The 15,208-nt window shown below is 35.2% G+C and overlaps 1 protein-coding gene across 8 annotated transcripts in view; it reads left to right on the top strand.

Moving 5' to 3' along the window:
* Window positions 1–15,208, top strand: part of LOC135203779 (broad-complex core protein isoforms 1/2/3/4/5-like) — a 145,267-nt gene that overhangs the window by 35,216 nt on the left and 94,843 nt on the right. For all 8 annotated transcript variants that reach the window (XM_064233748.1, XM_064233753.1, XM_064233751.1 and 5 more), the window contains exon 5: window positions 2,374–2,430. In XM_064233748.1, coding sequence (XP_064089818.1) covers window positions 2,374–2,430 — 57 coding nt within the window. The remainder of the gene's footprint in view (window positions 1–2,373; window positions 2,431–15,208) is intronic.

Here is a 15,208-nt window from a genome sequence, read left to right as displayed (position 1 = left end):
TTCACCATAAATTAAATATTGTTTCTAGCAACTTCCAATTTGTTTTCAAAATGAGGACAAATGCTTGAATATTACAATACTGTAAGAGTTTTAGCTTAGAATTGCAGTTTTCGACCATTTCAGACGAGTTAAAGTTGACCGAATGTCGAAATCTTTATATATATTTTTTTATATGCAAATATTGCAAAAATAAGAAAAGCTACAACCTTAAAATATTTTTGTTTGTATTCTTCATGAATTTGTGCACATTTTCATATATGAAACTCTATAAAATGCCTAATATGAAAAGGAGCAAATATTAGGAGAATGCGATGTACGGAGATTTCGGAGATTTGCGGCCGCGAATCGGCGTGAGGAGGGGAAGAAAGTTTTTTTTTTAAATTCACCATATCTAAATATTGTGCTAGACACTTTGAATTTGTTTCAAAATGAAGATAAATGACTGTATATTACTAGATAGTAAGAGTTTTAGCTTACAATTGCGTTTTTCGACTATTTCGGTAGAGTCAAAGTTGACCGAACATGGTTTTTTTCTATGTATCGTGATTTATATGCAAATATTTCGAAAAAGAGAAAAAATACAACCTTCAATAATTTATTGTTGTATTCTACATGACATTGCACACATTTTCATATATAAAACTTTATGTAACGGCTAATTTTAAATGGTGCAAACATTTCAACTATCGCAAGAAAAAATTTTTGATTTTTTCGGAAGAGTTACCGCGTGACATAAGGAAAAATGTTTTTTTTTTTTTTTTTTTTTTTTTTTTTTTTTTTTTTTTTTTCCTTCATAAATTCACCATAAATCGAAATATTGTGCTAGAGACTTCCAATTCATTGCAAAATTAAGGTAAATGATTGAATATTACTATAATATACGAGTTTTAGCTTATATAATTGCGTTTTTCGACCATTTCGGTAGAGTCAAAGTTGACCGAATGTTGAAATTTTTGCACTTATCGTTATTTATATGAAAATATTTCAAAACTAATAAAAGCTACAACCATGGGTTTTTTTAGTTATATTGTGCATTAAATTGCGCACATTTCTATATATAAAACTTTGTAACGGCAAAATTTAAAATGGTGCAAACATTATTGGACAATCGCACGAAAATAATTTATCGAGAAGTTACCGTTACCGCGCGGACGTAAGGAAAAAGTTTTTCATAAATTCACCATAAATCGAAATATTGTGCTAGAGACGTCCAATTTGTTGCAAAATGAAGGCAAATGATTGAATATTACTAGAATATAAGAGTTTTCGCTTACAATTGGCGTTTTTTCGACCTAGCATTTCGGTAGAGTTTCAAAGGTTGTTTTTTTTGACCAAAGGCTTTGGAAATTTTGGCCACTTATTCATTATTTATATGAAAATATTTCAAAACTGATAAAAGCTACAATCATGAGTAATTTTTTGTTGTATTTTACATAAAATTGAGCACAGTTTCATATATAATACTTCATGTAACGGATAATTTAAAACGGTGCAAAAATTATGTCAAAGTGACACAATAATTTTTGAGATGTGTCACCGATACTTTTTAGTGCGATAAGAAAGAAATTCGCGCTTGCGCGCCTGCATAACGATTGTAAACAAAACAACACCTTGATCCTTGAACTCTCAGCATCCCCCAAGGCACGTGATTCAAAAGTTTTCGGATGGTAGGCCTATAAGTATTTTTCCGCGAATTTTTTTAAAAAAACAAAAAAAAACTTTTTTTGAGTAACTACATAATATCGTCCAATCGGCATACGGGAGACATTTTGACTCGACGTTTAATACGTCCAATCGGCGTAAAGGGTTAATGAAATGCATTTTTTAAAATGCTTTTTGGTTCGTAGCCCTAAAAAGGGTGACTGATCTTTAATGACAGATCTGGAGATTTCTTGTCAAATCATCAAAAGTACTTTATTGGTAATTACCTCCTAGAAAGCAATGTTTCAGTTTATGGTAAAAGTTATGGGCATTTGCTAAAGTACACTATGAAATTTCTAACCTTTTGGTCTGTCACTATCACGGAACATTAATACCATTGCACTTTAATCAGATGACAGAGTCATATTTCTAGGTGTGCGTGGACTTGCCTCAAAGTTGTTCTGAAATGAGAAGGAAAAATTTAAGGAAAAAAGACCTAAGGGAAGACGTAAGAATTGAAAGGCATACAAAGGCCTGTGACTGTGAACTTTGATGACCTACCTTACTGAATGGCATACAAGACATGCTTTAGGCACTGATCCCCTCAGGGCAAAAGCTGGCAACTGGAAAGTTGAAGACTTGTAAAGGAATTTCTGGCCATAAGATTTGTTTTGATAACTATTGAGTATCAGATTATTATTTCTAACTGTATTTTTCCTTTCCTTTCTGCAGGGTTATATCCGGGTCCAGGAACTTCAGGGTCTCTAGGTCAGCATGATTCTTCTCAAGGTAAGGAAAGGAATTTGACCTTTTGTAATGCAGCCACATAATAAAGACACAGGCCTTATTAGTTTCTAAATCTGATGTGTTATAGAGGAAGTACTATCATTGGAATTACTCCTTTTAATTCCTGTATATTTATCCAGTTTTAACTTGAGAGAAAAAGGGAGATATGCTCAGGCACTTGTATATTTAGCACAAATTATTCAAATTGGAGTTTTTGGGACATGGTTTCATCAAGGTTCACAAGTTTTTGGATGGTTGTGCATTAGGCTTAATATAGAAAGAGAATTTTACTGAAAGCATAAGAAAAAGTTACAAAAATACATACATATTCATTTGCTATCTTTCTAAATGTTAAAACCTCGATCTTTTAATGGAAGGGTGTCTTGGAAGTTATGTTTTGAAGTGGGTAGTAGGTCATTCATTCGCTCTGTATATGTAAGACTTGTAATTTCTGTTAGTTAGGGTTGAAGTGTTGCGGGCTCATGGCTGGAAGGAGGGAGGGAAGGAAGGCTACTTAGGAAAGTGTAAATATGGCAGTTGTTGGATGCTAACAACCAGTGGCAGGGGTTGGAAAAATGTTGAATGGGGATGCATTGTAAAAAGTGGAGTGGAATTATAGGATATGGAATTCTGTAAGGGTTAAAAATGCCATTAAAATACCAGTGATTGTGAATTTGGATGATATATGTATTGGTAAATGTTTAGGAATAAATTTCTGCTTGTTTTTTATGGGAACTTTGTCCTTGTTTCTGGGAAAGTATCTCTTTAATTTTTACATGTAATACCTTTTTCTTGTTGTGTGTGTGTTTTTTTTGTTTGTTTGGGGGGGGGTTTGGGGGGGGGGGGGGGGGGGCACTATGGTAAAATATTCTTAAACATTCTCAAGTGTTGTTATCGAAATTTGAAGTCGGTTATAATTGCCTTTTTTTTTTTTTTTTTGGCACATTAGGTACTTACGGTAGTGGTGTGTGTATGTACTAAATGTTATTTAGGGCAAGATTAAAATTAGGATATGTATTATTTTGTTTTTGATGTCATTTAGCAGCTATATATATTTACTGGAGTATACAGGCGGTCCCCGGGTTACGAACGGGTCCGGCTTACGACGTTCCGAGGTTACGACGCTTTTTCTTAAATATTATTGAAAAATCCGCCCTGGGTTACGACGCTTGTTCCGAGGTTACGACGCTGACGCTTCCGACTCTCCGAGTTTACAAACGCTTTTAAAAAACACAAATATGATAAGAATCCTTTATAGTTTAGCACAGTTTCTCTACTCTCTCCGTCTCTCCCTCCTTCTCCCCATCTCTCTCTCGTTTCGTCTCTCTCATCTCTCTCGGTTCTCAGTCTCTCTCTCCCTCTCTCTCTCTCTCTCGGTCCTCTCTCTCTCCTCTCTCTCTCCTCCCGCTCTCCTCTCTCCTCATCCTCTCTCCTTCTCTTCTCCTCCTCTCTGTATTTTCTGATGAAAATAATCACTAATTAGTGTATTTTGATGTTTATTTTCATGACTAAATATTTCATCAAAATATAAAATAAAATAATCAGACTGCAATCATGAAGCCAACAAATACATATGTATTTTTTAGAATTCTTTCTTCTGTTTTAATATTACATTACAATGTTTCATTATTGCTGTCAAGAACTAACTCGGTATCTCCATAAAAATAATAATTCTCTCTCTCTCTCTCTCTCTTCTCTCTCTCTCTCTCTCTACTACAAAGATGTATGTTTTTTTGTATGATAAAGAAATTGATTTACTATTTTCAAATATTAATATTAATTTATACAGCAATAATATCAATTCAATAAAGAAAATACCATAGTGAATTAGTAAGATTTTAGCTTATATTTAAAAAATTATGGAAGAATGAAGGAAATCCCAGTCTTCTCTGTAACCTTTTCCTCAGATGCAGGTACTAAAACTGTCAGATATATCAAGTTCTGTGACAGCCCGAGGGGGAAGAGTTGGGGGAAGAGCTGCAGTGTTGCAATGACGTGGTCCTGAAATTTTTCCTCTCTCTCTCTCTCTCTCTCTCTCTCTCTCTCTCTCTCTCTCTCTCTTCTCTCTCTCTCATTTACTGAGACTCGAGATTTTTATGTACTTGTACTATTTGTTTTTAATACTTTCAAATAATAATAATAATAATAATAATAATAACTGTAATTACAAAATTCATATGTGATAGTATTTTAAAGAAATACAATACGTACTAATCTATCCATGTCACTTTTAATTAAGGTTAAACTCTCTCTCTCTCTCTCTCTCTCTCCTCTCTCTCTCTCTCTCATCTCTCTCTCTCTCTCTTTTGCCACACAAGATGATAATGTGTCATTGTGGTAACTCAATCCCTCTCTTTCGCTGGAAGCGTTATAAGTATTTTTTGAGAGAACAGAGAGAGATAAACACTCTCTCTCTCTCTCTCTCTCTCTCTCTCATCTCTCTCTCTCTCTTTTACCGAGATGAAAGAATTTTTATGGTACTAGTATGTAAAATGTTTATTGATAATTCAGTTATTTAATAATATAATAATAATAATAATAATAATAAAACTTTAATTACAAAATTCATAATGGTCGTATTTTAAAGAGATGAAAATGACCTTTCCATTTCACTTGTAAGGATAATTCCTCTTTCTTACTGAGATGAGAGAATTTTTATGGTAGATGCATGTGTTTATAATATTTTATCAAATAATAATAATAATAATAATGATAATAATAATAATAATAGAAGTAGTAATAATACGATAACTAATTTCAAAAGAAAATTCTTCCCTTTGTCTTTTTCTGTATCAATTTCCCTAACTCAACTCGAGTGACACTCGGAGCTTAATGCCATACAATGGGCAAGAAACGAAATTTAATGTTTTATGTATTCTCTTCTCTCTCTCTCTCTCGGTCTCTCTCTCTCTCTCCGTCTCTCCTCTCCTCTCTCTCCCTCTCTCTCTCTCTCTCTCTCTCTCTCTCTTACTGAGATGATCATTTTCATGGGACATGTATGTTAATAAGTTTACCATTAATATTTTCCAATAATAATACTATTAACTGTAAGTACAAAATTCATATCTGAGTATTTTAAATACATATCATTCCATTTCTCTCTTTTAAATACTGTGAGGACAACTCTCTCTCTCTCTCTCTCTCTCTCTCCTCTCTCTATCTCTCTCTCTCTTCTCTCTTCTCTCTCTCTCATCTCTCTCTCTCTCTCTCCTCTCCCACAAGATACTTGTCATACATTTGGTGTTTCTATTTCTTCCTTTTATCTCTCTCGCTCTCAGCAAAAGAATTGATAGACAGACAAACATAATTGCACAGTCCTCTCTTTCTCTCTTCTCTGGAGAAATATATGTGTTTATGGGAGGGGGAAAAAGTTGCCTACAGACTCATTTCAATCTATTGAAACCGTAAGGAGTTATTTTTTTTTTCTCTCTCTCTCTCTCTCTCTCTCTCTCTCTCTCTCTCTCTCTCTCTCTCTCTCTCTCTCTCTCTCTCTCTTGTATTTTAATGAAAATATACAGTAATTTGTGAATACACAGTGTTGCACATGAAAAAAGTAAATTAGTGATAATTTTAGAGATAAGCCCTAAGAAAAATTGCAAATTAGTAGTGAAATTTTCCCTGTGGACATGTTTTCAAGAACGTCGTTCCGGCTTACGACGATTTTCGGGTAACCCGTGGACCGCCTGTATTCTGTATGGTATTGTCAAAATAGTTAGGTATAGTGTGTATTTATTTGAATGTTGCCATATCTTACTGACTAGGACTAACTTTGTGTATTGCCACTTTTTTCAAGTTGTTATGCAAGATGGTTTTTGTAAGACCGACAGGAATTTAGTTGATTGAAATCATGTCATGATAAATAGCAGCCTGCGTTGATGTTGCTCTTTGTTTATTGTAAAAATGCCAGAGATTGTACAAAACGTCTTTTGGCCTGAGGTTGTAACTTTCTTAGTTTATATCTCATTTTCCTCAATATCCCTTCATTTATCTGTCCAACTTTACCAGCTTGACCATGCTGTCACTTCAGCTCTTATTTCATACCCACATCAAACCCTTTTGGGCTATAATATATCAAGGGACCAAGATTTTAGTTTGCCGGTGTGGTTAAATGTTAGTAATAAAAAATTATATATTGTAGTGTCAATTTTGATCTTGTTTATATTTGAAAATGATCCATTTTAGTTGGGTAGGCTTTACTTTAAAAACTAGTTAATTTTATATGTTCCTATCGATCTCTTTCATATTTTTCATATTGGCATCTCGATTTAAGGTAACAGTACACATTTCATTTTGGGGTTAGTTTGGTCTGAGCATAATGGAAGGCTTACTAGTTTGGTCAAGGCATGTCAGAACGTGTCGCTGATCTTTTCCATAGGGACACCTTTTCTTGAGTCTGCAAGGCTCTTGCGGTCTGTGTTGTCACAGAGATTTTTCTTACTTGTATAATGTGATCTTTGTCCATTCATTTTGGTATCCGTATAGAGCAGAAATTGTAAACTTACTGGTCTATGTGCATTGTATCTTAAGTGTCAGTACAGTGCTCCTCAGGTTGTTAAATCTTGCGGCATGAATCTGAATAGGATTACAACATTGTCACTTTTAAGGCTACCAGCTGGATTGTGGGGCAAAAACAGTTATATATTGGGATGTGACTACAGTTTTTATACTGGGAATAAAGGGGGTCATTTTTGTTAGTTTTAACTTGAGAAATTGTACTTGTTACCTATCAATGTCTTTTGTGCCATTAGCAAAAGAAAATACAATCAATAAATGTTCACTCCCCCTATATTAGTTATGTTACATGAATGAAAGTAAGAAGAATGTAAGATGATCTGTGGCACAAACCAAAGTTTGTTAGTATTTCTTTTGTGATTATGGGAAAATAAGTGCAGAATTTGAGGTGCTGCTTATTTTGTAATAAAAATTGGATACTATTGTATATGAACAGGTGTTTTCATCTCTGTGATGATTATGCAGTGGACACTGGGTCCCTCGTTTACGCTGTACATAACTGTATCGTTATGGAAGGCCATATTCTTGTCTTTTTGTCCTGTTTATCCTCCTGTTTGTCCTCTCCTTGGCCACCACACTTTTGTTTGCTCAGTGCAAGTGACAGCTCCAGGAAAATCTTATTTTTTATTTTGCAAAATTGAGACCTTTGTATGATAAATACTTCTTTCCACAAATATTAGGTGGTGTCATTGATACTCGGTACATTATCATAACCTTGGGTGTGCTGTAAAACAGACAAGGTTTTACAGTCATTATCTTTTACACATTTTTTTTATGGAAAACTGACTGATGGCAGCTATCGTTTTTTTAGGGGTATTAGTTGTTAGCTATAAAAAATACAGATTGATTGAAAATTGGTCATGTTGTATGGTTTAGTTTACAGTAGTATAGCTCTTTGATTGTAATCCTACCTGCACATGACCAGCCTATTTTAAAGCGACTAATTGCATAAGAAATATGAGTTCCACACACATAAACATGACTTGACCTAATTTCTAAAAGATGCAAATAAAACTTTCAAACAATTTTACTAATCATATATGAGGACTGCTTACTGTTGCCTTGACAGCCACTCAGTACTTGTTTCTTTGTAGCATCTGGTTGTTCCTCACTTGAATGCCTTTTTACCTTTTAATTTTTAATTCTTCCATTGGGTCTCTCATCACCAAATTTACATTGCTCAAATTTTCCTGTGTCATTCAACGATAAATAATTTTGGCTAAAACTTTTTGTGCCAAAGATTTGTAAGTAGGTATCATTCAACTATTGTGTAGTGATGATAGGATAACTTCACAAGACTAATTCTTCACAATTTTTCGATGCACATGTCAATGCAAAGTCTTGTATCCAAACGCGAAAATACAGGCAGTCCCCGGTTATGAACGGGGGCTCCGTTCCCGAGGGGGTGCCGATAAGCGAAAACCGCCATCAACCAAAGCTCTGTGATTTATGGCGCCATAATGGTGCTTATTGGGCCGATAACCGGTTTTGGGCACTATAAGCACCATTATGGCGCCTCTCTTAGGTATGTTATGGTGCCATAAGGCCTTGTGGCACCAATAACAACAAGAACTCGGCCTGTTATGGCGCTTGACAAGCACCGTAAAAACAGGTCGCTGATAACCGAGTCTGCCGATAACCGGGGACTGCCTGTAAGAAGTCATTCAGATGTTGGGTTGGAGAATTTGAACCTGCATCCAGGGAAACGGAACGAGGTCACGTTGCCAACTGAAGATAAGAATGACTTCATATATTTGCATTTGGATAAGTTTCTTTTCTGCATAGTGACAAGTGTGATGAAAAAGCTTGTAGAATCGGAGAAGTTGAGAGGGCATTGTGGTTATCACCATTACATATACATAGTACATGCAAAATTAGGAATCTTGGATAAGAAGTGTAAATGTAATGTATAATACTATAAGTAAAGAAACCTTTAGATATTTGAAGGATGAAGATTGAAAAAACTGTCTGGCTATTAGTAGGAAAAATGTACAGAAGTCAGTAGACGTGATGTATACAGAAATAGTCAAATTTCGTAAGTAGAAGTGAGCATATTTTCCCTTTTTGTTTTTTGAGTATGAAATTATGAAGCAGAGGGCCTCTGGTTATATGGAAACAGCACATGAAGTAGCATTAATTTAGTTGTAAGTTAACATACTGTATCTGTGACACATGTGGCTGCATTATGTTGTTTGATATTGTTTGTCATTGCATTGCTTTTTTTACCAGTGTGAAAAAAACAAAAGAGTCGGCAGTCGTGCCGAACACCATTACGAAAGTTAAGTCTCAAGATTTTGTGACTGCCTCTGTAGTTTAAGGTAACTGTGCAAGATCAGATTTATTATTGGTGGAAGATCTTGGCCAGAAAAAAAAAAGTATGTTTTTATAGAAGGTGGAATGAGTGAATTAAATGTGCTGGAATGAAGAGTTTATATACGTAGTTTATTTAATGCAGTGAATGGATTGGAAGGCAAAATTTATAGAAAATTGAAAAAGGGGTTTTTAGTGCCATTAACAGTGTATTGCGATTTCATGGAAAGGTAAGCAGTATGAAATTTTTATGTAACATGTCTAAGTTCAGTGATTTAGTGTAGCATTGCATACATGGATATATATTAAGCATTCCCACTTTTGATGTAGATTTCAGTTCCAGAATTAATTAGTGTGGGAGTTACTGTAATGTTAGTTTTGTCTGTTGATAGATAGGTACATACTATATGCTTTTGTTGAAAGGAAAATTTATTGTTCTTAATTCTAGAGCTTAAATTACACTACTACTAGGCAAGGGTTTTATTATTTAGTTGGAAATAGTATGGGTTTAGCTGTCTAAGAATGCAGTGTTTGCAGGTAAAGCTGGCATGTTTGAAATGATTGGATGTTGTAAGGGGTTCAGTGGCAGTTTGAAGAAAAAAAGTGAAACATGAAAGCACAGTAAACAAATCCTAGTCTTAATTCTCTGAGAGTGTTTTTTTCTGGCTAATTTCTTCATGCAGATAAAAAATTGATGTACCTGAATGCTAAAGGGTTTGTCACATTGGGCCCTGCAGGATAATTTTAAAAATGCAGTCATCTTTTTTAATTACTTCTTTTTATGGTTGAAGAAAGTTATAGTATTATAAATACCAACAAGAAAGGTAAACTTACTGCATTCCTTTGTGACAGCCCAACAAATGTGTTTCTGCATGATGGAAGTTTTGTTCTGTGGAAAGCAATTTTTCTTGTTTTTACTGGTGAACACTTCTTAACTTATTGACACCGAATGTTTGAAAATGAAAATAAAAGTGAAGGAACTTTATTTGAAAGTTTTAAGAATTTTTTTAAAGTCTATGACATAACCACCTTTTTATGAAAGTTCTACACTATCAGGCAATTTTGGGGGGAAATTAGACTTCATGATTATCTTCGTTAAGGAACCTTCTTTAAAGAATGTGCTTAGGGTTGGTATTTAGATCCAGACTTGTCAGGTTATTGATGAGTCCTTGGGGAAAGTTGGAAAATAGGGCATTGAACCAATAGTACTGCCTTGCTCACACGTTTGCTAATTATGGCGTCATTACGATGTAATTACAACCAAATTGCCAACAATTGGCATGAATTGTTACCACGTCACCAAGTTTGGCGCTGTGTACCAAGTGATGGCGGATCTTTTCAATTTATAAAACATCCGCAGTCTGCTCGTGCCAACTGTCTTTTTTCATTGTGTCAATTGCACAATATGCAGCGTCATCTTGTGATTGTGCAATATGCTGTTAGCTATGTCATTGCACAGTACTCAACACTGACACATTGGCGTCGCCATTTGTTGCAGTACAGTGATCCCCCCGTATTCGGGGGGGGATGTGTACCAGACACCCCCGTGAATAGTTAAAAGCTGCGACTAGTTAGAACCCATACTAAAAATGCTTATAACTGCTTATCTTGAAAGTTCAGATACCAAATACGTAACATCCTACTTTAAATATACCTAAAATTACTAACTTATTACTGTATTAATTTATTAATCTTTGAGGTTATATTATTAATATCATTTCAAAGTCATCTCAAACATTTTACCATTAAAAATATATACCTACAGTCAGTAACAGAGAGAGAGAGAGAGAGAGAGAGAGAGAGAGAGAGAGAGAGAGAGAGAGAGTAACTCCTAGACTCCAACTCCTTCCCCTCCACCAATACGTATATCAAACTGTCATTTACTCCCCTGCCCTCCTTCCTTCAAGTGGATAAAAAGACTGGGAATCGCTATTTTTTATTAATCTTATCAATATTTGAAAATTAGTTATAAGGTAAATCAATTATTTATATTACAAAAATAAACATACGTAAGTGAGAGAGAGAGAGAGAGAGAGAGAGAGAGAGAGAGAGAGAGAGAGAGTGATTGTTTAATATCATTAAACTTGATATTATTTGAAAACTAGTACTGTATATTATTTCACCATAAAATGTAGTAATGTCCTTAAAGATATACTGTATACATAAACTTCCATGCCAAACAACAGAGGGCAAGAGTTACCACTATGACATGCGTATCTCATGTGGAGAGAGAGAGAGGAGAGAGAGAGAGAGAGTGAGAGGAGAGATAGAGAGAGAGAGAGAGATTTGTCCTTATTTAACCCTCTTACGCCGAAGCCCTAAAAATCAAAACCTCTCCCGTATGCCGGGTGCCCTAGTTGGAGTGAGCGCGGAAGCAGGAAAAATAATTTGTTCAAAAAATCACAGCGCGCTTAGTTTTGAAGATTTAAGAGTTCATTTTTGGCTCCTTTTTTTGTCATTGCCTGAAGTTTAGTATGCAACTATCAGGAAATGAAAAATAATATCATTATCATATGTAAAAAATGCGATATATGGTAGCAAAAAAAAAAATTCATACATAATTGTTCAAATCACGCTGTGCAAAAACGGTCAAAAGCTAACGAGTACTTTTTTTCCTCGTTGTATTGTACACTAAATTGCAATCATTTTGATATATACATTGTAAAACAATAAAAGCAACACCGGAAAAATATAAACAAAAATGATGTATGAATTCGTAACCCGTGGACGTAAAAAAATGTTTTTTTCAAAAATTCACTGTAAATCTAAATATTGTCTAGAGACTTCCAATTTGTTCAAAATGAAGTCAAATGATTGAATATTACGATACTGTAAGAGTTTTAGATTAGAATTGCAGATTTCGACCATTTCGGACGAGTTAAAGTTGACTGAATGTCGAAATGTTTATATATATTTTTTTTTTATATGCACATATTTCAAGATGGGAAAAGCTACAACCTTCAAATTATTAGGATAATGCGGTGTACGCATTTCGGAGACTTGCGGCCGCGAATCGGCGCGCGGAGGGAAGTAAATATATTTTTCAAAAATTCACCAAAATCACAATATTGTTCTAGAGACTTCAAATTTGTTTCAAATTAAGATAAATGACTGAATATTACTAGGCCGTAAGAGTTTTAGCTTACAATTGCGTTTTTCAACTATTTCGGTAGTCAAATTTGACCGAACGTGGTTTTTTTTCTGTTTATCGTGATTTATATGCAAATATTTTGAAAAAAGAGAAAAGCTACAACCTTCAATCATTTTTAGTTGTATTCTACATGAAATTGCGCACATTTTCATATATAAAACTTTATGTAACAGCTAATTTTAAATGGTGCAAACATTTTGACAATCGCACAAAAAAAAAATTCAGATTTTTTCGGAAGAGTTACCGCGCGGACGTAAGGAAAAAATTTTTTTTTTCATAAATTCACCATAAATCGAAATATTGTGGTAGAGACTTCCAAGTTGTTGCAAAATGAAGGTAAATGATTGAATATTACTATAATATAAGAGTTTTAGCTTACAATTGCGTTTTTCGACCATTTCGGTAGTCAAAGTTGATCGAAAGTTGAAATGTTTGCACTTAACGTTATTTTATATGAAAATATTTCAAAACTGATAAAAGCTACAACCATGGGTTGTTTTTTAGTTGTATTGTGCATGAAATTGCGCACATTTCCATATATAAAACTTTATGTAACAGCAAATTGAAATGGTGCAAACATTAGGACAATCGCACGAAAAAATTTATCGGAAGAGTTACCAAGCGAACGTAAGGAAAAGGTTTTTTCATAAATTCACCATAAATCGAAATATTGTGCTAGAGACGTCCAATTTGTTGCAAAATGAAGGCAAATGATTGAATATTACTAGAATATAAGAGTTTTAGCTTACAATTGCGTTTCTCGACCATTTTGGTAGAGTCAAAGTTGACCGTAGGTTGAAATTTTGGCACATCGTTATTTATATGAAAATTATTTCAAACATGATAAAAGCTACAATCATGAGTATTTTTTTGTTGATATTTTACATGAAATTGCGCACATTTTCATATATAATACTTCATGTAAAGGATAATTTAAAATGGTGCACAAATTATGTCGGTGACAAAATAATTTCCGAGATGTGTCACTGGTACTTTTTAGTGCGATAAGAAAGAAATTCGCGCTTGCGCGCCTGCGTAGCGATTGTAAACAAAACAATGCCTTGATCCGTGAACTCCCAGCATCCTCCAAGGCGCATGATTCAAAAGTTTTGGATGGTAGGCCTATAAGTATTTTTTTTTTTTTCGCGAATTTTTAAAAAAACTTTTTTGAGTCGACATATGATACGTCCATTCGGCATACGGGAGACATTTTGACTCTACGTTTAATACGTCCATTCGGCGTAAGAGGGTTAAAAGTGAAATGGATAGATTATTGTATTTCTTTAAAATATTATCACATATGAATTTTTAAATTAGTTATTTATTAATATCATTATGTGAAAATATTAATAAACATGTACACATGCACCATAGAAATTCTCTCATCTCAGTAAGAGAGAGAGACGAGAGAGAGAGAGAGAGAGTTGAGTCCATATTATTTGTAAGGGAGAAATGGAAAGGTTATTGTAGTATTTCTTTAAAATACTATCACATATGATTCTTGTAATTACAGTTTTCATACAATCAACTTACCTGTCAGATATATACATAGCTAAGACTCCGTCGTCCCCGACAGAAATTCAAATTTCGCGGCACACGCTGCAGGTAGGTCAGGTGATCTACCGTCCTGCCCTGGGTGGCAGGATTAGGAACCATTCCCGTTTTCTATTCATATTTTTTCTGTCGCTTGGAATGTAAACAACGTTTGCAGTTCCTCCTGACTTGATTTTGGATTTCATCGCCATCGATCTTCTGGGCTATCTTTTGCAGGAAGTACTGGATCTTTGGTTCGGCATACGCATATTAATTTGTTTTAATAACGTTTGGCTTCAAAATTTCGAAGAATTGTTTATGTGTAACTACCGAACTTTTCGGTAGACACTCACATAGTTTGCAAGAAGGAAAATTTTAATATTTATTGATAATAACGTGTAGTAAATGTTAGAATTGATTGAGCTATCTTCCTTCTTGAGGAAGTAAGGAGTAGAATAGTTACGCTTCCTTTAGAAGTTTTTATAGCTCTCGTACTAACGAGCAGTTAGAGCATTAACAATACTAGTAGTGTTGTATCCTCATCTTCTTACTTCACAGAATCTTCAAATTCATATTGCAATTTGAAGACAAAGGAATGTAGCTCAAAATACGAGCTATTGAAAGGTAAGAAGTGATTTTAGTGTTAGTGCAGTGGAGGGTGCGTTCTGATCGGCTCTGTTTCGCTCCCAGGCCTAGACCTCTTCCAAGCTCACATACCCAGAGGAGAAGGAAAGTCGAAAGCCTTACGGAGGTTATGGAGAATCCCCACCGATCAGGCGTCCCCTCGGCAGGATCTGTAGAACGTCCCAGACTGCCAAGTTCGCCATTGGAAAGGCGTCCTAATTAGTAGAGGGTGCGTCTGATCGGCTCTGTCTCGCTCTCAGGCCTAGACCTCTTCCAAACTCACAAGCCCAGAGGAGAAGGAAAGTCGAAAGCCTTACGGAGGTTATGGAGAATCCCCACCGATCGGGCGTTCCCTCGGCAGGATCTGTAAAACGTCCCAGACTGCCAGGGATAGCCATTGGAAAGGCATCCTTAAAAAGTGCGTCTCTTCATCTTACATCCGAAAAGACGAAGAATGTACATGTTTGGAGTTCGGACGATCTGGCTCGTTCTCTGAAAGCTAAGAGAACACTGACTCACTGAGCAAGAGCGAGAGGCTGAGAGCCAGCCAGCAAGCTAGCGCGAGCCACGTTCCAACAGCCAGCAGCGAGCCGCGTTCCAACAGACTAGCGCGAGCGTTCCAACAGACTAGCGCGAGCCTCGTTCATACAG

Source organism: Macrobrachium nipponense, chromosome 36, assembly GCF_015104395.2.
Source record: "Macrobrachium nipponense isolate FS-2020 chromosome 36, ASM1510439v2, whole genome shotgun sequence".
NCBI lineage: Eukaryota > Metazoa > Arthropoda > Malacostraca > Decapoda > Palaemonidae > Macrobrachium > Macrobrachium nipponense.
The sequence above is the reverse complement of the archived record's forward strand: the minus strand, read 5'-3'. Positions and strand labels throughout refer to the sequence as shown.